Source organism: Chrysemys picta, chromosome 3 (genome assembly GCF_011386835.1).
Source record: "Chrysemys picta bellii isolate R12L10 chromosome 3, ASM1138683v2, whole genome shotgun sequence".
In the NCBI taxonomy this organism is placed as follows: domain Eukaryota; kingdom Metazoa; phylum Chordata; order Testudines; family Emydidae; genus Chrysemys; species Chrysemys picta.
Genome location: NC_088793.1, coordinates 44,181,892 through 44,208,503, shown reverse-complemented (window position 1 = coordinate 44,208,503; position 26,612 = coordinate 44,181,892). Strand labels below are relative to the sequence as shown.

General features: G+C 43.1%; 1 protein-coding gene across 5 annotated transcripts in view; it reads left to right on the top strand.

Moving 5' to 3' along the window:
• Positions 1 to 26,612, top strand: part of CSMD1 (CUB and Sushi multiple domains 1) — a 1,932,406-nt gene that overhangs the window by 1,741,783 nt on the left and 164,011 nt on the right. For all 5 annotated transcript variants that reach the window (XM_008163737.4, XM_005289701.5, XM_065587776.1 and 2 more), the window contains 2 exons: positions 17,011 to 17,199; positions 18,881 to 19,027. In XM_008163737.4, the coding sequence (XP_008161959.2) occupies positions 17,011 to 17,199; positions 18,881 to 19,027 (336 nt within the window). The remainder of the gene's footprint in view (positions 1 to 17,010; positions 17,200 to 18,880; positions 19,028 to 26,612) is intronic.

Genomic DNA, 26,612 nt, shown 5'->3' with positions numbered 1-26,612 from the left:
GATCCTGTGAAAAATTGATTTAGCTTTGAATGACATTTTTGACCATTGATAGCTATACTTCATGCAGCCTTAATATTTTCTTAAAATATATACTTGTGCTTATGGTTTTTTTCCCTTTCTCTGTAATATTTTCCTTCTCCTTTAGGGTTTGATCCTGCACCACTGAAGTCAATAAAGTTTTGTCACTGGTGCAGGATTAGCCCCTTAGTTATCTCAATTAGCATGTCAGTATTCAACAAAACAGACAAAAACTTTTTTGCGATGTGATTTTAGCAATATTTGTTTTTGTTTTATTTTTGTCTCATTTCCAGTATAATTCTGTATGATATACTTAACTAATTAGTCCTGTGTCTTTTGTAGCATGCATTCTTTGTATGTCTCATTTGTTACTAGTGCTGAAACCCTTATACCTCTGAGGCATCAACTATATGAGTGGGTCAAAAAGAAGCCTCCTCTCCAGGGCCGCCCGGGGGAGCGGGGCAAGTGGGGCAATTTGCCCCAGGCCCCACGAGCCCTGGCCCGGCAGTGGTCAGGGTCTTTGGTTAGGGCCCCCCGCCGCCGAAATGCCGCCGAACACCTGGACCGCCGCCGGGTGAGTACAAGCGCCGCAGCCAGGGCCAGAATCGTGCCCCGTGCCCCTAAGAGGGCCCTGCAACATCCCGAAGGAGCTGCCGCCGAAGCCCCGCCGCTGTCTTCGGCGGCAGCTCAATTGCTGCCACGGAGGAAGGACCCTCCACCGAAGTGCCGCCGAAGGCACTGGCAGCCAATTCAGCTGCCGCCGAAGTCCCGGCATTGTCGTCGTCGGCAGCTCAATTATTGCCTCTGTCTTCGGTGGCATTTCAGCGGAGGGTCCTTCCTCCGTGGCAGTGATTGAGCTGCCACCGAAGACAGCGGCGGGACTTCGGTGGCAGCTCCTTCGAATCGGGCCCTGCGGTGCCTAAAGCCGGCCCTGGCTGCAGCTCCCTCGCTTTGCCCCAGGCCCCCTGAATCCTCTGGGCAGCCCTGCTCCTCTCTGACACTGCATTATACTTTTCTCAGCTGGATGCAACATTTTACATAATATACAGCCTCAGCAGATTATTAATAGAGCCATATTTCCATTTGCTTTTTAATAAGGAGTATAAGTAGAGTTTGCTTGGCTGAGTCTGGGATAAACACATGTAATTGCTCCAGAAAGCCTGGAAACAGCTATTGTGGAACATGAAAAGGGACCTTTTTTTTTTATTTTTGTTTCTGGCACTATTCATTTCCATCTCTTTTAAAAGGTGTCTCTGTAGATGGGGTTTTTAGTACATATAGAATAATTTACATCTCCAGGGCAGTAAATTCAGCATTCCAAAGGAATGCTACTTTTGAAGAGTATGTCTAACATATTCAGACTCCAGAACACTGCTTATTATAATTTTAGTGCAGAACTTAAGCATGTGTAATGAGGTTTCATCTTTGTAGCCTCAGTATGCACCCAGGGAAAACACATGAAAGAACTAAATCAGTGAGCATAAGAATAACTTCTTCAAATTCTTCCTCCTCTTTATTTATTGCTTGTGATTTTAGTGTTTGTTTGACTGGTGTTGTTAGCTACCAGTTTCTATCCATGATTATGTTCTTTCATTTCAATATATACATCCTTTTTTATTTCTTTTTGAGAACTAAGTCGTCAATTAACATTTCTAAAAAAAAACAGATATAACTGAATGGTATTCTCCTCAAAGGGAATGTTTCTGTGTCTAGAAGTGACTCTTGTTAGTTCATAAAAAGAACCCAAACGACTCTGTTTATCTTAGTTGTACAAGTACTATCATTACATCGGTCTCCTGTGAGTTAAAATAGAGTTTGTGTGATAAATTCCCCTCAGACAAAAAAGCATCCCATTTATAACTGCCTGATTATCAAAGCTGCCTTTCTTGATGCTTCTTGTACTAAATGGTTCACTTCCCTTTCCCATTATCTCTGCTTTTGGTTTTGACGTACCACATCAGTGTACACTACATCAGTCCAGATCTAGTGCAATATATTTTTTCATTCTGAAATTATTAGCTCATTGAATGTGAGCGACTAGGTTTTGTGTATTTGGGGATCAGTTGAATTAAACTTTTTAATTGCAAACAGTGCACAAGAGTGTTTGACAATCAAACAAATTCAGAGGAAGCTAGAGAAAGGTTAGGAGAGAAGGAAAATAAGTGGAGGAGAGGAGATGCATACAGAAGGCATCAAAGAGGAGGAGAGGAAAGCAAAGAGAAGACAACATGTAAAAAATATTTCTCAGTATCTTGATATTTTTAGTATGCTTTGTGTCAACACACTGAAGTGAATTGGATAGTCACAGCCAACACCTTCTATCAGTTAAGGATCAAAAATACAGCATTAAATTCAGAAAATATTGGATCTACCTGAGTCACTTGGCATATTGTGTTGACACATCAAAGGACAGGAAAGTTTAAGGATGTCAGGTTCTAGGACCTTGCATCAAGAAAGAAAGAAACTTGAATGAAGTGATTTTTTTAAATTGTTGTTTACATTTTGCTGTGGATACAGGCAGGGCCGGATTAAGGCAGAAACGAATTAAGCTACATTTTAGGGCCTCGCAAGAGCCTCTAAAAAAGAAAAAAAAAAGAAAGAAAAAACGGATTCCATTTCAAATTTTATGAAAATCAGTTGATAAATAAAGGAGATATGGGGAAAATAAGATTATTTCTAAATATAGACATTTTTGTTCAAATGAGACAAAAATATACTCATCTGGCTACACAAATATCCTTCATAGAATCATAGAATCATAGAATATCAGGGTTGGAAGGGACCTCAGGAGGTCATCTAGTCCAACCCCCTGCTCGCAGCAGGACCAATTCCCAACTAAATCATCCCAGCCAGGGCTTTGTCAAGCCAGGCCTTAAAAAGCTCTAAGGAAGGAGATTCCACCACCTCCCTAGGTAACGCATTCCAGTGCTTCACCACCCTCCTAGTGAAATAGTGTTTCCTAATATCCAATTTAGACCTCCCCCACTGCAACTTGAGACCATTGCTCCTTGTTCTGTCATCTGCCACCACCGAGAACAGCCGAGCTCCATCCTCTTTGGAACCCCCTTTCAGGTAGTTGAAAGCAGCTATTAAATCCCCCCCTCATTCTTCTCTTCTGGAGACTAAACAATCCCAGTTCCCTCAGCCTCTCCTCATAAATCATGTGCTCCAGCCCCTTAATCATTTTTGTTGCCCTCCACTGGACTCTTTCCAATTTTTCCACATCCTTCTTGTAGTGTGGGGCCCAAAACTGAACACAGTACTCCAGATGAGGCCTCACCAATGTCGAATAAAGGGGAACGATCACGTTCCTCGATCTGCTGGCAATGCCCCTACTTATACAGCCCAAAATGCCGTTAGCCTTCTTGGCAACAAGAGCACACTGTTGACTCATATCCAGCTTCTCGTCCACTGTGACCCCTAGGTCTTTTTCTGCAGAACTTCTACCTAGCCATTAGGTCCCTAGTCTGTAGCTGTGCATGGGATTCTTCCGTCCTAAGTGCAGGACTCTGCACTTGTCCTTGTTGAACCTCATCAGGTTTTTTTTGGCCCAATCCTCTAATTTGTCTAGGTCCCTCTGTATCCGATCCCTACCCTCTAGTGTATCTACCACGCCTCCCAGTTTAGTGTCATCTGCAAACTTGCTGAGAGTGCAGTCCACACCATCCTCCAGATCATTAATAAAGACATTAAACAAAACCGGCCCCAGGACTGACCCCTGGGGCGCTCCGCTCGAAACCAGCTGCCCACTAGACATGGAGCCATTGATCACTACCCGTTGAGCCCGATGATCTAGCCAGCTTTCTATCCACCTTACAGTCCATTCATCCAGCCCATACTTCTTTAACTTGGCGGCAAGAATACTGTGGGAGACTGTATCAAAAGCTTTGCTAAAGTCAAGGAATAACAAATCCACTGCTTTCCCCTCATCCACAGAGCCAGTTATCTCATCATAGAAGGTAATTAGGTTAGTCAGGCATGACTTCCCCTTGGTGAATCCATGCTGACTGTTCCTGCTCACTTTCCTCTCCTCTAAGTGTTTCATAATTGATTTCTTGAGGACCTGCTCCATGATTTTTCCAGGGACTGAGGTGAGGCTGACTGGCCTGTAGTTCCCCGGATCCTCCTCCTTCCCTTTTTTAAAGATGGGGACTACATTAGCCTTTTTCCAGTCACCCGGGACCTCCCCCAATCGCCATGAGTTTTCAAAAATAATGGCTAATGGCTCTGCAATCTCATCCACCAACTCCTTTAGCACCCTCGGATGCAGCGCATCCGGCCCCATGGACTTGTGCACATCCACTTTTTCTAAATAGTCCCGAACCACTTCTTTCTCCACAAAGGGCTGGTCACCTTCTCCCCATACTGTGCTGCCCAGTGCAGCAGTCTGGGAGCTGACCTTGTTCGTGAAGACAGAGGCAAAAAAATCATTGAGTACATTAGCTTTTTCCACATCCTCAGTCACTAGGGTGCCTCCCTCATTCAGTAAGGGGCCCACACTTTCCTTGACTTTCTTCTTGTTGCTAACATACCTGAAGAAACCCTTCTTGTTACTCTTAACATTTCTTGCTAGCTGCAACTCCAAGTGTGATTTGGCCTTCCTGATTTCACTCCTGCATGCCCGAGCAATATTTTTATACTCCTCCCTGGTCATTTGTCCAATCTTCCACTTCTTGTAAGCTTTTTTTTTGCGTTTAAGATCAGCAAGGATTTCACTGTTTAGCCAAGCTGGTCACCTGCCATATTTACTATTCTTTCTACATATCGGAATGGTTTGTTCCTGCAACCGCAATAAGGATTCTTTAAAATACAGCCAGCTCTCCTGGACCCCTTTGCCCTTCAAGTTATTCTCCCAAGGGATCCTGCCCATCTGTTCCCTGAGGGAGCCAAAGTCTGCTTTTCTGAAGTCCAGTGTCCGTATTCTTCTGCTCTCCTTTCTTCCTTGTGTCAGGATCCTGAACTTGACCATCTCATGGTCACTGCCTCCCAGGTTCCCATCCACTTTTGCTTCCCCTACTAATTCTTCCCTGTTTGTGAGCAGCAGGTCAAGAAAAGCTCTGCCCCTAGTTGGTTCCTCCGCCACTTGCACCAGGAAATTGTCCCCTACACTTTCCAAAAAACTTCCTGGATTGTCTGTGCACTGCTGTATTGCTCTCCCAGCAGATATCAGGGTGATTAAATTCTCCCATGAGAACCAGGTCCTGCGATCTAGCAACTTCTGCTAGTTGCCGGAAGAAAGCCTCGTCCACCTCATCCCCCTGGTCTGGTGGTCTATAGCAGACTCTCTGACCACAACATCACCCTTGTTGCTCACACTTCTCAACTTTATCCAGAGACTCTCAGGTTTTTCTGCAGCTTCATACCGGAGCTCTGAGCAGTCATACTCCTCTCTTACATACAACGCAACTCCCCCACCTTTTCTGCCCTGCCTGTCCTTCCTGAACAGTTTATATCCATCCATGACAGTACTCCAGTCATGTGAGTTATCCTACCAAGTCTCTGTTATTCCAATCGCATCATAGTTCCCTGACTGTGCCAGGACTTCCAGTTCTCCCTGCTTGCTTCCCAGGCTTCTTGCATTTGTGTATAGGCACTTAAAATAACTCATCGATCGTCCCTCTTTCTCAGTATGAGACAGGAGTCCTCACCTCTTGCGCTCTCCTGCTTGTGCTTCCTCCCAGGATCCCATTGCCCCACTTACCTCAGGGCTTTGGTCTCCTTCCCCCAGTGAACCTAATTTAAAGCCCTCCTCACTAGGTTAGCCAACCTGCTTGCGAAGATGCTCTTCCCTCTCTTCGTTAGGTGGAGCCCATCTCTGCCTAGCACTCCTCCTTCTTGGAAGACCATCCCGTGGTCGAAGATTCCAAAGCCTTCTCTCTGACAGCACCTGCATAGCCATTCGTTGACTTCCACAATTCGATGGTCTCTACTCAGGCCTTTTCCTTGCACAGGGAGGATGGACGAGAACATCACTTGCGCCTCTAACTCCTTTATCCTTCTTCCCAGAGCCACGTAGTCTGCAGTGATCCACTCAAGGTCATTCTTGGCAGTATCATTGGTGCCCACGTGGAGAAGCAGGAAGGGGTAGTGATCCGAGAGCTTGATGAGTCTCGTCAGTCTCTCCGTCACATCATATATCCTAGCTCCTAGCAAGCAGCAGACCTCTCGGTTTTCCCGGTCGGGGCGGCAGATAGATGACTCAGTCCCCCTGAGGAGGGAGTCCCCGACCACCACCACCCTCCTCCTCCTCTTGGGAGTGGTGGTTGTGGAACTCCCATCCCTAGGACAGTGCATATTTTGCCTTCCAATCGGTGGAGTCTCGTTTAGCTCCCTTCCCACAGATGGGTCACCTAGTCCACTCTCCACATTAGTACCTGTAGAGAGAACATGGAAATGATTGCTCACCTCTATCTCCATTGCTGGTACATGGACGCTCCTCTTTCTCCTTCTGGAGGTCACATGCTGCCAAACTTCTTCACCATCCTTCTGTCCCTCCTGCGCCTGCTCGGAATCTTCAGAACATTGTTGCCATAGAAGCATCTCCTGACGTCTGTCCAGGAAATCTTCATTTTCCCTTATGCAACGCAGAGTCGATACTCGTTTCTCCAGACCTCGAACCTTCTCTTCCAATATGGAGACCAGCTTGCACTTTGTACAGACAAAGTTGCTTCTGTCCTGTGGAAGAAAGACAAACATGGCACAACCTGTGCAGGTTACAACAGCTGATCGCTCACCTTCCATATCACCTTCCTCTTAAGAGCTTCCTCAGCTGTTGCAGTAACTACTCAGAGAAACCCGCAGATGAAAGCCTCAGTGAGCTCTCCCCAAGCAAACTCCCTCTGTTAGCCTCTGCTGTTCGCCGCTCAGCTGGTTCGCTGCTGACTCCCCTTATATACCAGTCAGGCCCACTCAATGCCCACCTGGAACAAAGCACTCCCAATTCACACTTTTCAAACAAACAAGCAAGCAATCAAGCACATGGTCAAACTGACAAACTGTCCCAGCAACAGACACTCAGATACTCACCAACATAGCCCCCCTAATGCAGCACTCAGTGTACCTCCTCTCGGACAGATCCCAGGCAAACTCCCTCTGTTAGCCTCTGCTGTTCGCCGCTCAGCTGGTTCGCTGCTGACTGCCCTTATATACCAGTCAGCCTACATTCCTTACCAGTCCTTACCCTATCCTTCACTAATTGTTCATTATGGACAGGTGGAAGGCCAGGGCTGAGGAAAAAAACATAATTGCACTTGTAAAACTAGTATTTGTACGAGTAAGTTTGCTATCAGTCTCCTAAATGCAGTATTTTGTTGGCCAGCTTCTACTGGTAAATTTCTGACTCTGTCTTCATAACTTATTTAAATAAATAAGACAATTGTTGTTCCTAAACTCCTCTATGGATGTGAAACCTGGGTGACCTATCGACAGCCCCTTAAGAGTCTGGAGAGGTACCACCAATTATGCCTCCAGAAGTTCCTTTGCATCAAGTGGCAAGATCGCCGCACTAATGCCAGCATCCTCGCTGAAGTCACTAGCATTGAAGCAATGATCTTCATGCACCAGTTTCGCTGGGCTGGACATTGTGTGCTTCCAAAACAAGTCCTCTATTCTCAGCTCACCCATGGTCAGAGATCCCGTGGTGGTCAGAGGAAACGCTACAAAGACACACTGAAAGCATATCTTAAGAAAACTGATACGGACATCACAAGCTGGGAGGAGCAAGCCATCAACCGACCCCAATGGTGCCATATCCTCCATCGGGCAGTGGCCCGCTTCAAGAAGTGCCTTGCCCTCGAAGCTGAAAAGAGAGAGAGAAGGAAGGAAAACGAAATAACTTTCTCCCAACAGGCAGCTGGTCTGCCACAAAATGTCTGTACCAACTGCGAGTGGATTTGTGGTTCCAGGATCCAACTCCTGAGTCATCTCAGGACCCATATGTAAATCCGTGGTAGAGATTATCCTTGAATCGAGGGATTGCCCCTCATCATCATCAAATAAATAAATAATTGCACTGCCAATAAAATAAGGAAAAATGTCAGGTCAGAGACGGCACTGTTGTGAAGCAATCCTGCCAAGCTCATACTTGTATGAGACTCATCTTAGGAATGATGTCATGTATAGCATCCCCCTTGGCTGGTAAGAGCCGGAAGGCCTCCATCTTTTGTTTACGGTCCAGCATGCTCAGTCATATAGTGCCTTCACTCCTGTTTTTCTTCGTTTTCTTAAGTGTTAGACTACGTCTTCACTACCCGCCTGAATCGGCGGGTAGAAATCGATCTCTCGGGGATCGAATTATCGAGTCTCGTCGGGACGCGACAATCAATCCCCGAATCGATGCTTGTACTCCACTAGCGCAGGTAGGAGTAAGCGCTGTCGACAGGGGAGCCGTGGAGGTTGATTTGCCGCCGTCCTCACAGCGGGGTAAGTCGGCTTGGATACGTCGAATTCAGCTACGCTATTCGCGTAGCTGAATTTGCGTATCTTAAATCGACCCCCCCCCCACGTAGTGAAGACGTAGCCACTGTGTGTTCTTTCTTCTTTTGATCTGAACGTACGTACAATTGTCTATTTTAGTGCGTATGCTGCTTTCTGCCTCATGTGCTATCCATGCTTCACAGAGTTTTGGGTTGAGTGGATCTTGAGGAGGATAAATTTGTGTTGACTTCCCTCCGTCAGTTTCGGGAACCTTCGTAGTAAATATCAAAGAGTGCTGATGAAAGAATACATAGAAGGTTTTGAGAGAAGTGAAGGAAGATATATATAGATATATATATATTCTGAGTACTTGGTGAGCAAGTTATTTCAAACTGTGTGTATATATGATTTATAGGCTATTAAAGCCTATAATATTCATTATATTTGCTTGAATGTAGGCTAGTTTTTCTCACTTTCTCAATGCCTGTCTAGAGATTACCAGTCTTTTTTCTGGTAAATTCGTTCTTTTGCACATATAGCTTGTTATCACTTTGTGTGTCTGAGGTGTTTACTTGCGATTAATTAGTGGTCCTGGGGGAGACAGAGGCTAGAGAAGCGAACGTGAAGAAAGATAGCTTTCCTTGCAGCATTTTCTAGGCAGACATCTGCCCTAAGCATTCTCTGCATCAAAAGTGACAAAGTCTGTAGCTTATCTTTTGAGGACATCATCAATGACTTTGCTCTCCAAAAATCACAATAGAAAATGTTTTAAATTTCAGTGTTAAAACTAATGTGATGTGCAAACAGACATACTCTAGGTTGTACTGCTTCCATTAAGTAAGCTTGTCTGTGTAACTGTAACTGCTTTTGTTTGCCGTGGATATAAAGTTTTCGTAAGATAAAAATATGTTAATTTGAAACTATTTTATAATGCAAACAGGCATATTGCAAGATGTGTTTTAGTTAGATTATTATTCTATTTTTACAACTTTGCCTTTGTATATATACAAATATAAAGCTTTCATGTTTATATATTCAATGTCCTTTCTGTGAAAATAATAAATTAATTTTTTTATGGTATGGGGCCTCTTATATTTGACATAGCTTAGGGTCTCAGAATGTCATAATCCGGACCTGGGATACAGGTTGTATATAGATATTTATACAGAGCAATAAATAAGACAGCTGTGAGTTTTACACCTGCAATAACAAAATGATTGAAATATATATGTAAAAGAAATTGCTTACACCATACATTCCACCACATCCAAGAGTTACTACTTTTTCTTCAGATAAACTGTTATGCAAAATGCTCTGTTAAAATTAACAGAATATAAATATAAATTGCTAATCATGAAATATTTTATATGAGACCTTAATATTGTATACTGGTTCTTTAGACTTCAGAGACACTTTGTTGCTAAATTTTATCTCTTTCTCCCTAGCTTTTGAAAAAAAATAATGTAGAAAAAATAAGGCCAATTTAGGAGATGAAGAGAGAGTAGAGATCCTCATGTTTATCCTTTTTAGAATCTGTACAGGACACAAATACAGTGGTGATGAGTACAATATAAATACCTTGACTGATAGGTAGATAACAGGTAATGTACTTCTAACAGATCATTTATTCCAACATCCTTCATGGTGGCAGTTAGTGAGATTGTATCTGGCTGAAGAACATACTACAGTCTCTTCAAATGTTATGCTAAAGATGAGGCCAATATTGTCCAACAAAAGCAGATCCATGTGCTGTGATTTATACATCTGTTTACATTAGTATTACCAGCATCACACCACAGTGTTTATTACTATTATAAATTAGTAATAGTTATTTATTAATAATATAGTGTCATGGATTTGCATGACTTTTTATAGAACAAATAAAGACAAAATCCCCAAAGAGCTTACAATACAATATGCCTCTAAGACAGTGGTTCCCAAACTGGGGTTTGTGAACCCCTGGGGGTTCACGAAGTGTTACAGGGGGTTCTTGGGAAAAAAATCCCTAATGGCGGACAGAGCTGTCCATAGGGACCCCGGGAAATACGGGGCAAGCAGCCCGGAGCCGCTGGACTTCCAAGAACTAAGCAGATCAAAGCAAGCATATCTATCACACTGAGGAGATTTAAACTTCAAAACTCCTTATACGAAATGGAAAGGGAGGTGGATATTTTTTGCTGTTTTTAAAATAAATAAGCAGCTAGTATTGTTTTTAAAATTATTATGAAGAACTAGTTTGAGCTTTGTTGTAACGTGCGTTGTTTGCCTGGACTGCTCAAGACCTGAATGCTTGTGTAGGAGGAAGTCTTTGAGTTGGCTTCTTAAATACCTTTATGCTGTTTCACATCTGATACTCCTTGATGAAACATAGGAGCCTTGTCTTATAACAGGTTTATTCAAAGTGATACAAGCTATGAAAGTGAGATCTTGGAAGCGTGTTACTGTTTTCATAATGTAATAAAAATACTGTGATGATAAATAATAATAATAAATAATAAATAAGCATGTCATAAAAACACATTTTATATTTCCAAGATCACTTCTTTTTATAATTTATACTCAGGTAAAGTAGAAAATCGCTGGAAATATTCATTTTTAGGAGGGGGTTTGTGAGACTTGACATTTTAGTGAAAGGGGTTCACTGGTTGTTAAAGTTTGGGAACCACTGCTCTAAGACAAGGATGATGCAGAGCCTGTTATTACTTGGGGAGGTGGTTACTGGCTTCACCTTCTTCTCATCCCACTCTGTCATCTTTGGAGTGTTTTATATCCCAGGAGTGAATGCACTGAGGGAGCAATCCCTGTGCTCAGTTATAGCCCTTTACTGCACAGGAACACATAGGGAGGGGGCTTCATCTGCCCTTTCACCCAAGAGCAGCAGGGCACAGGCTGGCCCCTAAGCTAGTATTAAATATAGTAAGTAACATCAAACTGATATATTAGCTACATTTTCAGAGTATATCTGCAAAAATGAACATTAAATTGTACATCTAATTTGCATGACTCATTACTATGATTTCAAGCACGATCACAGGAATGGCATATGTAAATGACCTATTACCCATCCAAAGTCATCGTCATGCTTATTTACTGCAATAATAGGTAAAATATTAAAAATTAGGTGTGCAAATAGAGATATATATTTTGTACACATTTGTCCACAACTTTCTTTCTAAAAACATGCCTTAGTATAACTTTAGAGACAGTAATTAGAAGAAAAGATAGGTTATTCACTTTACAATAAGTTAAATTTATTGGAGATGCCTTTGACCACATGGATTCCACCATAGGTGTGTGTGTCTCTTGCACTTGAGCCCAGAATTCTGTATTTAGCAGTGTCCATATGAGCTGTACATTGTTGTGCCCCTACAGTGAGGGCATAAAAAGCAGAGTAGGCCCAACAGCCACTCATTTCCTTCACTAATATAGAAATCCAGAGAAGGACTCTATATCAGTGAGGTAGGCTGATGGATCATGTAACCCATGTGCGTGAAGACATTGTGAAGCATTGGTGACCAACATTTACCCCTCCAGGAGGTAGGTGATTGGAGGCACCTGATCTAGAAGCTGTGACAGTGCAGTAGTGAATGAAGTTAGTTTGTAAGGGCTGAAGCTAAATTTCTAGTGCAAGTTTTAAAAAGTTCAGTATACTAATATTTATGGTATTTTTTAGGGGGAGAAGCTTCCAAACATTTGTATATAAATTCCAGCAGAAAAGAACCATGCTGTACCACCCAGGCGCACACATATTACCATATTACTTATGCAGTTTGGAATCTGGCAGGCTGTGTCTAAAAGAAGTATATTGGGAGATGGATGGAGGTATGCCAACCTCTCAGAGATTTGTCACAATCGTGGACCCTGAGAGTGTACAGGCACACTATTTAGAAAAGGAAAGAGATAGACTTGGATGCTTATACCTTTTAGGTGGATTAACTGAGTGGAAATCCTGGGCTTCTATTTTCCATTTGCACTGCTGGAGATGGGCTCAACCTGCTTTCTGGAAGTAAATTGGGTGGTTGGAACAAAGCATGCGGATTGGACATGACCTATATAACACAACCTATTTCCCTGTCAATTGAATCTGTTTAAAGCTAACTCCTAGAGGAAAACCCAGGGTGAACTCCTAACCCCATTGAAGTCAATGGCAAAACTTCTGTAAACTTCCATGGGACCAGGATTTCACTCCCAAGCTGAAGAGGCAAGTATCAAGTATGTGACCTTCCCCCGCCCCTCAGCTTGCCTTCTCTTCTCCCTTCCCTTCCAACTGTCTCCTCTTTCTTGTCCCCTGTCACAGACACACAAGTTTCTCATTTGCTGTCCTCCTCTAACCCCTCCATGTGCCCCAGTGACCCCATTCTATCTCATCTCCTAATCTCCTTCATGCCCATTTTCATTCCATATTTTACTCTTCTCCTTAATAGACTCATAGACTCATAGACTTTAAGGTCAGAAGGGACCATTATGATCATCTGGTCTGACCCCCTGCATGCTGCAGGCCACAAAACCCTTCCCTGGACTCTGCCATTGAAGTCCCCAATCCTGTGTTTCAGTGACCTCAATCAGCAGAGACCCCCCTGCTAGTGATCGCTGCCCCATGCTGCGGAGGAAGGCGAAAAACCTCCAGAGGCTCAGCCAATCTACCCTGGAGGAAAATTCCTTCCCGACCCCAAATATGGTGATCAGTAAGACCCCGAGCATGTAGGCAAGAGTCTCCAGCCAGACCCCTGTTGGCCATTATACTATTACGTACCATTGCTTGGTTTTCCTTGGCTACTATGTTTTACCATTAAACCATTCCCTCCATAAACTTATCTAACTTAATCTTAAAACCAGACAGGTCTGTCGCCCCTACCGTTTCCCTCGGAAGGCCGTTCCAATATTTCACCCCTCTGACGGTCAGAAACCGTCGTCTAATTTCAAGCCTGAACTTCTCCACGGCCAGTTTATATCCATTCGTTCTCGTGTCCACATTAGTACTAAGCTGGAATAATTCCTCTCCATCCCTTGTATTTATCCCTCTGACATATTTAAAGATAGCAATCATATCCCCCCTCAGCCTTCGCTTTGTCAGACTAAACAACCCAAGCTCCTCTAGTCTCCTTTCATACGACAGGTTTTCCATTCCTCTGATCATCCTAGTAGCCCTTCTCTGCACTCGTTCCAGTTTAAGTTCATCTTTTTTAAACATGGGAGACCAGAACTGCACACAGTATTCCAAATGAGGTCTCACCAGCGCCTTATACAATGGAAGCAGGACCTCCTTATCCCTACTAGATATACCTCGCCTAATGCATCCCAAGACCGCATTGGCTTTTTTCACCGCCACATCACATTGTCGACTCATATTCATCCTGCGGTCTACAAGGACCCCTAGGTCCTTCTCCTCTTCCGTTACTTCTAACCAATGCGTCCCCAGCTTGTAACTAAAATTGTTATTAGTCATCCCCAAGTGCATCACCTTACACTTTGCAATGCAAACATGATTTAGTTATTCCCATATTTAAAAAAAAAAGCCCTTGACCGTATTTGCCTCTCCAGCTATCACCCTGTCTCCCCTTCCTTTCTAATGTCATTGAATGTATTGTTTACAATCACTGTCTGGAGTTTCTATTCTCCAGTTTCACCCTAAGCTGTCTCCAATCCAGCTTCCACCCATTGCATTCCATTTAAACCACTCTCACCAAAGTTTCTAATGACCTCTTCCTAGAGAAAGCTCAGAACCAGTACTCCATTCTCATCCTCCTTGACTGGTCAGTGACCTTCAGCACAGTCAACCACGTTCTCCTTCTAAAAATCTTTTCCTTCCTTGACTTCTGTGACTCTGTCCCCTCTTTTGGTTCTGCTCTTATCATTATAATTATTTCTTCAGTATATTCTCTGGAGGAGCCTCCTCATCCCACATCCAACCTTCTGTGCAGGCTCCACAGAGCTCTGTTCTTGGTCCCATTCTCTTTTCCCTCTACACCTCATCCATGGGTCATGTCAACTGCAAATATAAATTCAACTATCATTTCTATGCTGACGACACACAGATCTACCACTCTGCTCCAGACTTGTCTCCTTCAGTACAAACTAAACTCTCAGACTTTCTCTCTGATATCTACTTGTGGAGGTATAGCCATCAGCTCAACTTCAATGTGGTTAAAAGAGAGCTCATAATCTTCCCCCAAGCCCTCTTCCAAGGCACCCTTTCCTAATCACAGTGTACAACACCACCATCCTTCCTGTCACTCAAGCCCATAGCCTGGGTGTCATCTTTCACTTGTACCTTTCTCTAGGTCCTCTATCCAAGCTATGTCTAAAGCTTGTTAATTCTTTCTGCATATCATTTCTAAGATATGGCCTTTATTACCCATTCACATGCTAAAACTCTTGCCCAGATTCTCATCACATCTCGATTTCTACAATATTCTTTTATCCGGCCTTGGCAAATACCAACTTGTCCCACTCATAGCCATTCAGAATGCTGCGGCAAAGAAACATTCTCCCAGCCCATTGTTTTGACCATGTCATCCTTCTTTTTTGAATACCTCCACTGTCTCCCCCTTCTCTATCATATCAAACATAAGATATTGTCTTAACTTTTAAGGACCTTCCTGACCTATCTGCACCGACCTATCATCTGACATTCACTATTGAAATATAGACTACCACCACCATGCTAGCCTCTATTGCCCACTTGCTATTTTTTTAAACAAGCACCATCATGCTTTCTCCTATGCTGCCACTCACACTTGAGAGGAGCTCCCCATAAACATCTACAAAGCTACTTCATTATACTCCTTCAAATCCCTCCTTAGAACTCTCCTCTATCATGATGCCTACAAAAAACTTGATAACAGCTAGGCTGCTGACGTTACTAAGACACTGTCTATCATGCTGACCAGTAATTCTCATTGCTTCCTTGTACTCCTCTAACTATTTGTATCCATCTATTCTCTTTTGTCTTACACTTTAGGGTAGGGACTGTCTTTTTGTTCTGTCTTTTTACAGCACCTAGCACATGGGATCTTAGTCCTTGATTAGGGGTCTTAGTCACAATGTTAAGTAATAAATAACGTTAATAATAATTAATAAAAATGAACCAATGAAAACCCATTCCAGTCTCGTTTTTTGGTTGTTTACTTTTGATAGCCATCTGTATATTTTATTGTTTTTTTCTGTACTGTTTGTTTCCACCTTTCATTTGTTTTTTCTTTGTTTTATTATTCACCTTTTCCATATCCTTTAATTTATGTCAGCATTCAGGGACTGTGCCAGACAGTTTCCTGGTATGTTTGGTAATCCTTCAGGAGACATGTTTGTAAATCTAACACACACAATTGTTAAAATGCATATAATGTATTATGAAATATTGGGGAAAAAATCAGAACATAGATACCAGCAGATGTAAAGAGATCCCTCCTGACACAGAGACAAAAGATTAAAGAAAAACTGACCAACAGGAGACTAGTTGAATCAGAGACAAAATTTAGATCATAAACTATGGGCTTGTCTAAACAGGGAAAAGCCTGCAGTAGCTGGTGCAGAGTTGCTAGTGTGCACTATCTACTCCAACACAACTCTCTCTGTGGACACACTTACTGCACACTAAAAGTGTCTTTGTGTGCATTAGCTTAATGCACTTTAGAAGTGTACTAAGCTAAACCACCTGAGGGCACTCTTAGTGTACAGGAAGAGTGTCCACATGGAGAGTTAGGATGGAGCAGTTAGTGCGATTAAAATTCACACCTTTGCTTAGTGTGCACTAGTTTCCTTGTGTAGACAAGCCCTTAAAGACATTTAAGATCAGTGTAATTCTTTGTCATCTATAAGAGATGATAAATATCAATATGTACAATGTGAATCTCATACGTGATGCTTTAAAATTAAAAGTTAAAAGAACTGGTGGGGGGGGAATTATATACACTTGGCTGAATAAAACTACTCTTGAATTGAAGGTAAATATATTGTCTGAGGAATTTACACTTTATTTCCTTTAATAACATTGCATGCCAACAAATTGCTAGACTTGCCAGTTTATCTCTTTTGACTAATGGGCGTGTTAGGATAGTAATCATTTGACCTGACTTGAATTTTGCATTCCAAAAAAATAGAAAAAAGAAATGAATATTTGATTCTTCAGAACTCAGTTGGAAGGGACAAGCCAAATTTTCAAATATAAGAGTTTAAGTAGAACACATGTACACACATCTGGGTGGTAAACATTACACATGTGGGTGGTCACATCAGCACTTGGGTACATATGGTCTAATTGATTGTAAACTCATTGGGGTAAGGAGTGTCTTGAGATCTTTGTTTTATATATTCTTATTATTAGCTTGTTTTATAAATCGGAGTGCTGAGTTCGGATCCAGTCCTGTTCCTCTATCTGTTAATGGGAGTTTTACCATTGGCTGCATTGAGTGAAGGATCAGCACATTTAGTGCATAAGTACAATATGATTTAAAGACACCAAAAATTGAAAAATGATGCTGAAGTCTTCATTTATACCTCTGAAACATAGTAAAGGTTGTAAAAAGTCAAAAGGTGTATTCATTTTTTTTCCTTTTCTTTTTCTTTCTTTTTTTTTAGCACAATGTCCAGCAAATGAAATCCGTACAGAATCATCTGGAGTGATCCTCAGTCCAGGTTACCCAGGCAACTACCCCAATTCTCAGACCTGCTCCTGGACTATTAAAGTTGAACCAAGCTATAACATCTCTATTTTTGTAGAAATGTTTCAGAGTGAAAAACAGTTTGATGAATTGGAAATATTTGATGGTAAGAGTTATTTAACTATCATCTGAATACAAACAATGAATATAGATATGAGACAAACTCAATTTCCAGAATGTGGTGCCATCAGACAACCATATGTTTGGAACGTCCAAATGACTATTCTGCTTCACATCTAAACTTTGGTACCCAGTGTTGTTTTCAATTACAGTATTTTTGAAAAAGCAGCTGATTAATTGTTAGGCCAGTCCTATTAGATAAATGTAAAAAATGGAAACCTGAGTGGACAGTTTAATATCTCTTTAAAGAAATTTGATAAATGATTATCTGGTTTCATTATGAACCTAGCTTTTGAAGAAAAAAAAGTGTGCCATTCGATTCCCATAAATTTTACCATAGATTATTGCCACCTGAGTTTAGATAATAGTTTAGATAGAGAGCTGTTTTACTATTCTTGGGCCAAATCCTGTGCTGAGAAATCACATGCAATTCTTGCAAATCACATGTGGGCATCTGAGCACAGAATTTAGCACGTTATCTTTGTAATGTTGCCATTCCTGGTGAGGCAATTCTCTTGGATTGAAATACCATATGTTTATATTCATAGAATTATTTACAGTCCAAGTGCTCTCTAATCAGACATCCAGTCCATTCTCTTTATATTGGAGCAGAATGTGTATCACGAGTCTTGAGTACATCTAATAAAGATGATTTCACAGCCCTTTATTACCTTATTCTATTGGCTGGTCTCATAACATTTTCCTCTCATTTCTAAACTAATTTTTTCCTGCTGCAGTTTAAGATGATTACTACTTATTCTGTTGTCATTGACTAATGAGAGCAATTGGTCCAAAACCACATCATAACATACTTTTATGTATTTGGAGACTATTATCATGTCTACTCTTATTAAGCAAGAAGACTGCATGGTACAACTGATTAATGTACACTTTGGGCATATTTTCATCATGTTACCAGGATACCCAAAAGGATATTAATCATTATCAAATGGTTTGAAGTGTCTTGTTGTAAATATAATTTGGACACTCTTTTTTCCTTTATCAATTGATCTTTTAAGATCTACAGTTATAAAAATATTCATTAGCAATCTACAATGGTTTATTATAAAAACAAAATTTTGCAATCTTTTCAAATTGCCAGTTTTCTCTCTGTAAGCTTCCCAGGCTCTGAGAGGTCAAAGAAGTAATTAGTGGGGGAAAGCTATTAAGATTCTCCCTGTCTCCTCACTACTCATCACACATCTTCCAGATTAGAGAACAGCCACAGCTTTCCCTGGAACTTCCCCAGTGGCTTGAGCAATGTGTTTGTTTTCTTTTAAAAAAAAATACTATTTAGATTGCTTAATGCTCCTGGTGTAATTCTTTCTTATTTACTCATGCATTAAGTTTTAATTGAATCCAAGTATTGGTACTAAATCTAGGGGAAGAGTTAATATAGTTACCAATCACCAGTCTTAGACATATTTTCTAGCATATCTTTTGTGATGTAAAATCGCTTTTGACTAAATTCATCTCTGGGTTAACTCCACTGAAGTCAGTGGAGTTGTACCAGGGAAGATTTGGGATCATTTTCTTTCATTAAAGCTCTAGTTTGAGTATTAGAAGCATCAAGCTTAGCTCAAAAGTCTTTGTCACTAGCCTGTATCTCATTACAGAAGAGCTACATTTTTTTTTTAAATTAACATTCACTTTTCCTGATTGTAAAGGTTCTTCTGGGCAAAACCCTTTGTTGGTTTCTTTAAGTGGAAATCATACTGGACAGCTAAACTTCACAAGCAGAAATAATCAGCTATATCTTCGCTGGTCAACTGACCATGCAACCAATAAGAAGGGATTCAAGATACGTTACTCAGGTTAGTAACTGTTATATGCTTGGATTAAATTATACTTTGTTTATACAAAGTAATTAAGACTTAAAATATTCACATCTAGTTGGCTGTAACTGACTGCTTCTCTGAAAATAGTAAATCTTGCATGATATAGTTGTCGCATTCCAGGGTACAGTCCAGACTAGCAAGGGGTTGTATCACCACCTGCCCTGCAATCTTTGGTGCCTCTCAATGCTTTTCTGCTGTAGCTCCCAACCTGGACCCCTCATAAATAACCATCCAGCATGCAGCTCACACCAAGTGTCTGTGTATAGCTGCAACCAGCCAGCAACATTCTGGTCACACTCTGGCTTCCACCAGCCATGGTTACCATTTGCAGGGTGACTCCAAGACACTCCCATTTCTGAATTTTCCCACACAAAGGATGTTCTGCACTGTCCAGCCTCACCTGGACAGTTCAGATAATAGATATCCATTGCCCTTGTTAAGGGGTCAATATTCAACAGTTTGATTCTTAACTGGAGTTACCCAAACAGTTGAGTTTAAACATAACACTAAATTAGTTTTGTTTAAAAATAAAATACGTTTATTTAACTACAAAGAGGGAGATTTTAAGTGATAATTGGACAGTATAAGGCATTGAAGTCAGAAATCGTTATAAGAGAAGTAAAGATTAAATGATTTATAGTACCTAAAACTTAACAAACTAGACCTAGTTCGATCTAAAATCCTTCCCATGTGGGGGTTCCCAGCAACAGGGCTGACCAAATCATCTGATCAGGATCCCCTCCCAAAGTTTCTTTGTCTTCTTAGGAGAGAGAGGGAGAGAGAACCTGTGTTGTTTTTGCCTTCATTTTATAATGACCGCACCACACCTAAAGTGTGTGTGTGGGGGGGGGGGAATTGTCCAGGCTTGCTGGAGGAATGCAGTAGTGCTTTATGGCGGGAAGGAGGGAGCATGGCACAAGGTCAAACTGCTGCAAAAAGGTGGGTGGTGGTCGGCTTTGCAGCACTGACTCACCCCCTGGGAATGTAATGGTGGAAGGCTTTAAAGGTGCAAGCCCTGACGTTGGAAACCCTTTTCTCCACGCAGCAGGCTTTGGGCTGCTATACAATAGGCCATTGGAAGATGGGAAGTCGACTGGGTCTAGGGAAGTTAGGCAGCCAAGCTAATTGCTGGTGCCTTCTTGTGGCAGATGTCCAGTACATGTACTCTGTAGGGAAGGCATCCAGTGACCAGATATATGGCCTGGTAAAGGATTTAAAAAGGAGGTGCTAGTTAAAGCAATGGAACAGTGTGGGGTTTGGGGCTCGTATGGTTGGAATGGCAGGGAGACAAACGCCCTTTTGGATAGCCCACCTTACCCGTCCTATGAGAGGAGGGGGTGGATAATAAGATCCTGGCAATGGATTTGCTGGAGGGACCTGGATGGAAAAAGAGGGGGAGCTGGTAAAAGCCCCCCATGTATGATAAGGTTCTGCCAATAGATGTGCTGGATGGACTTGGCTGGAAAAGAGGGGGATCTGGTGGAACCCCCGGGTGATTACAAGGGGTTACCTGTACTGTACACTTGAATCTGCCGGGTAGTCCCAGACATCTAATAATAAAGTTGCAGCCTGATTAAATCCATATCAGGTGTCTCCTACACTTCTTTCAGTATAGCCGGACAATCCAGTCACCCTTTGAAATGCATTTTCTGAGGGTTATCCCTAAAGTTCCTTCCCGCTATTAGGACAGAGATATGGAGTCTTGTGGTGAAAGAGGTTTCATGTGGTTTTTTTTGGATCGGTGATTGCCAGTCAGCTTTGAAGACACCTAGCTAGAAGTGTTAGCTTGTCTTTTGTCTTTAAGAAACTGGTTTACCCCCATCCCAGACTTGTCTGGTAAACACACTTCAGTCATAATTTCAGCTTATGTTTGTAACTTTACATATCATGTTGCTACATACACTTCACCATGATATTATTGACCAGTGAGTTATTAGTTTTCAAATGATACTTCACAAGGCATATTTTGTACAACAATTACAATAGTGTGTAGAGTGTGAATACAGGGTGCATTCGGTCACAATAGTACTTTCATCTGAGGATCTCTGTGCTTTACTGACAAGGGTAAGTAGTAATATCCTAATTTTACAGATCAAGAAAGTGAGACAGAGAGAGAAAGAAAAAAAGTATCTGTTCTTTGCTGTCTGAATATACTGTATGTAAAACGTGATGTAAATTACAAGATGATGATTCACAGAGTTATGAGATAAAGGGGTATTGAATTATAACATTAGCAAAAATACCAGTTGAACAAATCCTGAACAAAATGATGTGCTTGTCCTAAAAGGTATTGAAACATAACAGGGCTGAGGGAAGGAATCCTAAGCCACAGTAGTTAGATTACCATGTCACCTATGGAGCTAACTAATGGGTATGGGGTGAATAGTGGATGAGCTCTGCTGCTACTTTCCTCTACAGGGTTTTTGTCATATAGATCTGAACTGTGGGGCAATCCTTCCCTGACTGGGTACTGAATAGCTATTATTCAGTGGTGGTTATTGGGGAGGATTACAGAAATGAGAAACTGGATATGAGTCAAGAGTGTGCCCTTGTTGCTAAGAAGGCTAATGGCATTTTGGGCTGCATTAGTAGGAGCATTGCCAGCAGATCGAGGAAAGTGATTATTCCCCTCTATTTGACACTGGTGGAGCCACATCTGGAGTATTGTGTCCAGTTTTGGGCCCCCCACTACAGAAAATATGTGGACCAATTGGAGAGAGTTCAGCAGAGGGCAACAAAAATGATTAGAGGGCTGGGGAACAAGACTTATGAGGATAGGTTGAGAGAACTGGGCTTATTTAGTCTACAGAATTGAAGAATGAGGCAGGATTTGATAGCAGCTTTCAATTACCTGAAGGGGGGTTCCAAAGAAGATAGAGCTCAGCTGTTCTCAGTGGTGGCAGATGAAAGAACAAGGAGCAATTGTCTCAAGTTGCAGCGGGGGAGGTCTAGGTTGGATATTAGGAAAAACTATTTCACTAGGAGGGTGGTGAAGCACTGGTGTGGGTTACCTAGGAAGGTGGTGGAATTTCCATCCTTAGAGGTTTTTAAGGGCTGGCTTGACAAAGCCTGGCTAGGATTATTTAGTTGGGGAATGGTCCTTCTTTGAGCAAAGGGTTGGACTACATGACCTCCTGAGGTCTCTTCCAACCCTATTCTTCTATGATTCTATGATCACTTAACAAGCCACAGAACTGCTGTGCTGACATTCACCAAAGGCTGCTTCAGCCCACTGATTCCTCTACAACAAGGGGCACAGGAAGGAAGGATCTGCATAGCAGTAGTTACTTGCCCCTGGCCTAGGCCCGCCAACAGCAATTCTGGGCCCCAGGGCAGAAGTGTGAATGGGCCCCCCCACACGCACAAGCCGGGCCCGCGTGGACGCAGTCCACCTGACATTTGGACGGTGCTGCGCCTGCGCTGGCTGGTGCCCAGTGAGCTGCTGCCTACATTACTGTGCGCGCTCTTCCGGCATGGCAGGGCTTCCACATGCCCGCCCAGTAGGGTTGCCAGCTGTCTAATCGTGCAAACCCAAAGACCTTTGCCCTGCCCCTACCCCTGCCCCAACCCTGCCCCCGCCCCACCCCTCCCCTTCTCTGATGCTGGGATTTACAAAATGACCTAAGGGATTTTGACACTCAATTCAAATTAATTTTATTTGGGAATTTTGCATCTAAATCCCTGGGGCAGCATTGAAAAATCTCAGCCTAAATGTTTTAAGTGATCCAGCAAGAGATTATATTATGTGAAAGAAAATGTATGATCTTGCAAATGCAGACCAGTGTATACCCATGCTGCTGCTGTCCATGCATTGGTTGACTGGTGATGTGTCATAGAGCATTGCATAATGACAAGTGAGGCAGTCATTTTCCTGGTTGAGACAAGGCGGGTGAGGTGATATCTTTTATTGAACCAACTTTTGTTGGTGAGAGATGTGACGGGTTGCTCCCCCCCCCCATTAAGATGCCACATGATGAGCTGAGATACCACTGAGCCCACCTGTTCTGCCAGTGTGGACCCCTTTTTACCTGTCTTGCTGAGCCAGAGTCTTAAGCATCCTCCAGCATGCACACAGGCAGGGCCACACCCAACTGCAGAATGACACAGACACTGAGATCAGCTCTGGGAAGACTTAAGGGAGTTGCCCCAGGATTCAGGTGCCCACCTCCCTTGGAGTGCAGACCCAAAGGTATATTATGAAATCCGCCTCGTCCCTCAATGTGGAGAAAGGTATGCACAGCCTCTTACCCCTCCTTCCCCCCCGAATTATGAATTGAACAAACTGGATTATATTATAATCAAGAAATGTTTATTAACTATAAAAGGGAGATTTTAAGTGGTTAAAGCGGTAGCATACAGAACAACGCAGATTACTAAACAAATAAAACGAAACATGCCAACTAAGGTGGGGTGCGGGCTCTAGGCTGGGGCAGGAGATGGGGTGCAGGAGGAGGTCAGGGGGTCGGTGCTTACCTCGGGTGGTTCCTGAAAGCGACCAGCCCACCCCTCTGGCAGTAGCTCCTATGTGGGGGACCCAGGAGGTCTCCACTCACCTCTGCCCGCAGGCACCCCCCCACACAGCTCCTATTGGCCACAGTTCTTGGCCAATGGGAGCTGCAGAATCAGCACTCGGGCTGGGGGCTACGCACGGAGACCCCCTCCCCAGGGGCCGTAGGGACGTGCTGGCCACTTTCAGGAGCGGCACAGCGCAAGGGCGGGAAGGAAAAGTGCCCTTTTAAATCGCCCAGGCCCCTGGGCAGTTGCCACCTTTGCCCTCTCTTCCCCCCCATCGGCGGGTCTGCCCTGGCCAACCATGCCATATCCTTCATAGCTAAATTTAAACTGCTGCACAGGGGCTCTATGCAGGGAATGTGAACCAACTGAATAGTCTGCAATATCCTGCCTTCCAGTTTTTTAGTGGAATAAGGGTAGTTCCATTGCCAATGATGTCACTGTAACAATGAAGGCTCAAACAAGATTTGCCGCTGTGTGTGGATCCATTGGCCTTGTCACCATTTATGGGATAAAATAAACCTCCCCCTTCCCACACACACACATTCGGCTCTAGACACTTACCACAGAAATCATTTATGCAGCATCCATGGGGAAGAAAAGTCTTTCTGCACTGATTATTGTACTACCTATGTCACTGAAACATATTGTTTTTGCTGTGTTTGAGCCATATATGGTTGTGCATCTCTCAAGGTTTTCAATGACTAGCAAAAACATTTTCTTTTTCACTTCAGAAAATATTTTATTGAGAGCCAGACTGTCCCCTGTTTGAGTGCACAGGGACATAGATTCAGGGATCCTTCCTCCTGCCTCACAGTGCCAACTTCTAACCCCAAAGAAAGTTAAAAAAAAGCAAGGCTGAGCTTTCAGTGCTATTTGAGACTAAAGAAAAGGAACAACTGGGGAGGATTTCTCTGTTGTGGGAAGGGAAAGAGCCCCAAATTTGTCACCTCATTGATTTTATTTGAGAAATGATAAATTATTTTGTGTCTGTGCAATATTAGAGAGAAAGAGTGAGTGTAGGGAAGGAGATATTGTCACAGGCAGATTATGGAAAATCTTGAAAGGCAGCTGCACTGGCCTGCAGCTTGAGACTTCAGGTATTATTACTCACAAGTTAGACCACTTACAGCTTTGGCTCAACTCTTCTCCCCCCTCCCCCGAGTTTAGTTCTTGCTTCTAGGTGTTTCCCAGTGTCTCTTTTGGTGGGGAGGCAGAGTAGAACCTCGATGATGTCACCCCCCTGCCTTATATAGCTCTTGTGTAAGGTGGGAACCCTTGGTCTTCCAGTGAAAATATACTGACATTCCAATGTGGGGGTTCCGTACCAGGTCACTTGGACACATATCTCTTCAGGGCTGTGGCAGCGATTGCTCTCAGGCTGTCTGAAGTGTCCACAGTAAGACTAAACCCTTTCACAGTCCATTGTCTTTGCTAATGGGCCATCAGCCCTGTCTGGCTTTTTCATTGTTGTACCTGAGGGGCTAGTTGGGGGTGACACCCCAAGTAACACATTTGAAATACAGCTACATAGTCAATATTCCTAACTCCAGATACAGAAATGATACAGGCCTACAAAATGGATAATCACATTCAGTAAATCATAACTTTCCAATGATATCTTACACGAGCCATCTTGCATAAAGTATATCTCAGTTATGCCATATCCATATCATAAGCATATTTCCATAAAGAATATGGAGTGTAATGTCACAAGAGACACAAGCTTTCAAGCCCCACAGAGCTCTTCTTCAGGTCTTGGAAAGGTACTCCGAGAGTTACAGCAAAATGCAAGGTGGAACAGATTGTTTAGCATAAGTAGTTAGCACATACTGCAATGAACCATTTAAGGTAGAGTGGCCTGTAAACACCTCTGCAGTCATAGGACAAAAAGAGGGGGTTAGTGGGCTACAGATCTTGGCAATAAACCATAACCCACTAACCCATTCTTTTTGTCTTATGACTGCAGAGATGTTAATGGGCCATTCTACCTTGAATAGCCCCTGTGACCAGGGGATGGGGGGGAGCAGGAGGAAGGGAGGGAAAGATACTCGCCTCTCATGAGTGGTTCCTACCAGCTCGGTGCAATCCTGCACTCTTTCTTTGGTATGTTCTTAGAGCCCCCTGTTGGCAGTTGCCTTGATCAGGCAGGCCTTCAGCAGCTTAGCCCACCAGCTAAGTCACACACAGACACATGAAGGAACCCTTTCCAGGATAATACAACCCAACAAAAAATTGGCCTTCTCAAATTCTTCAGCCCCGTCTCCTGGCCTATTTAAACTCTAGCCCCTGTCTTGGGCTCCAAAACAAATCATGTCTGCTTCTCGGGGCTTTGGCCACTCTGCCAGATGCCAGTGGGGGAACACAGGCCTGCCCATTACTCTGGGTCTCAAGCCAGAAACCCTACAAGTAGCAGCCATGTGCTGCTTTCTTTGCTAGTTGCTACTGCTGCATTCCCTGGGCTGCTTCCCACTCTGTCCCATCACATTCTTGGGTTTGCTGTCTGCTCCCTGTTTAAGCAGGGTCTCTACTAGGCCTCCTTGACTAGAAAGTTTCTCAGTCTCTGTCCTGATTTCTCAGGGTCTTCCCTCATGCCTCTTTGCCTGGAGAGCTTGTAACTGTCTCTGCCCCCTTTCAGTCAGGGTTCTCTCTCCAAGCCTCTCCACCTGGAAAACTTCACAGTCCTATCCCTGCTTGAGTAGGGTTTCTCTCCAGTCTCTTTACCCATGGAATCTCACAATCTTCCACTCCTTCTTTACCTTTCTGGTCCCAGCCAGTGACTGCCCTGCTCAGGCCCCGTATCTCCCTTTAAGTGAGCCAGCTGAACTCTGATTGGCTTCCCTACAGCCTTTCTAGGAAGGTTGGGAGGACCCACCTTCACTGCTCTTTTTCCTGGAGCTCGGTGTAGTAGGACTGCAGGGCCTCCAGCAGGGAGCATCAAAGGGCCTGGTACACCCTGTCACAGTCGTTTACAATATGTGCTAACTACTTATGCTAAACAATCTGTTCCACCTTGCATTTTGCTGTGATGCTGAGAGTACCTTTCTGA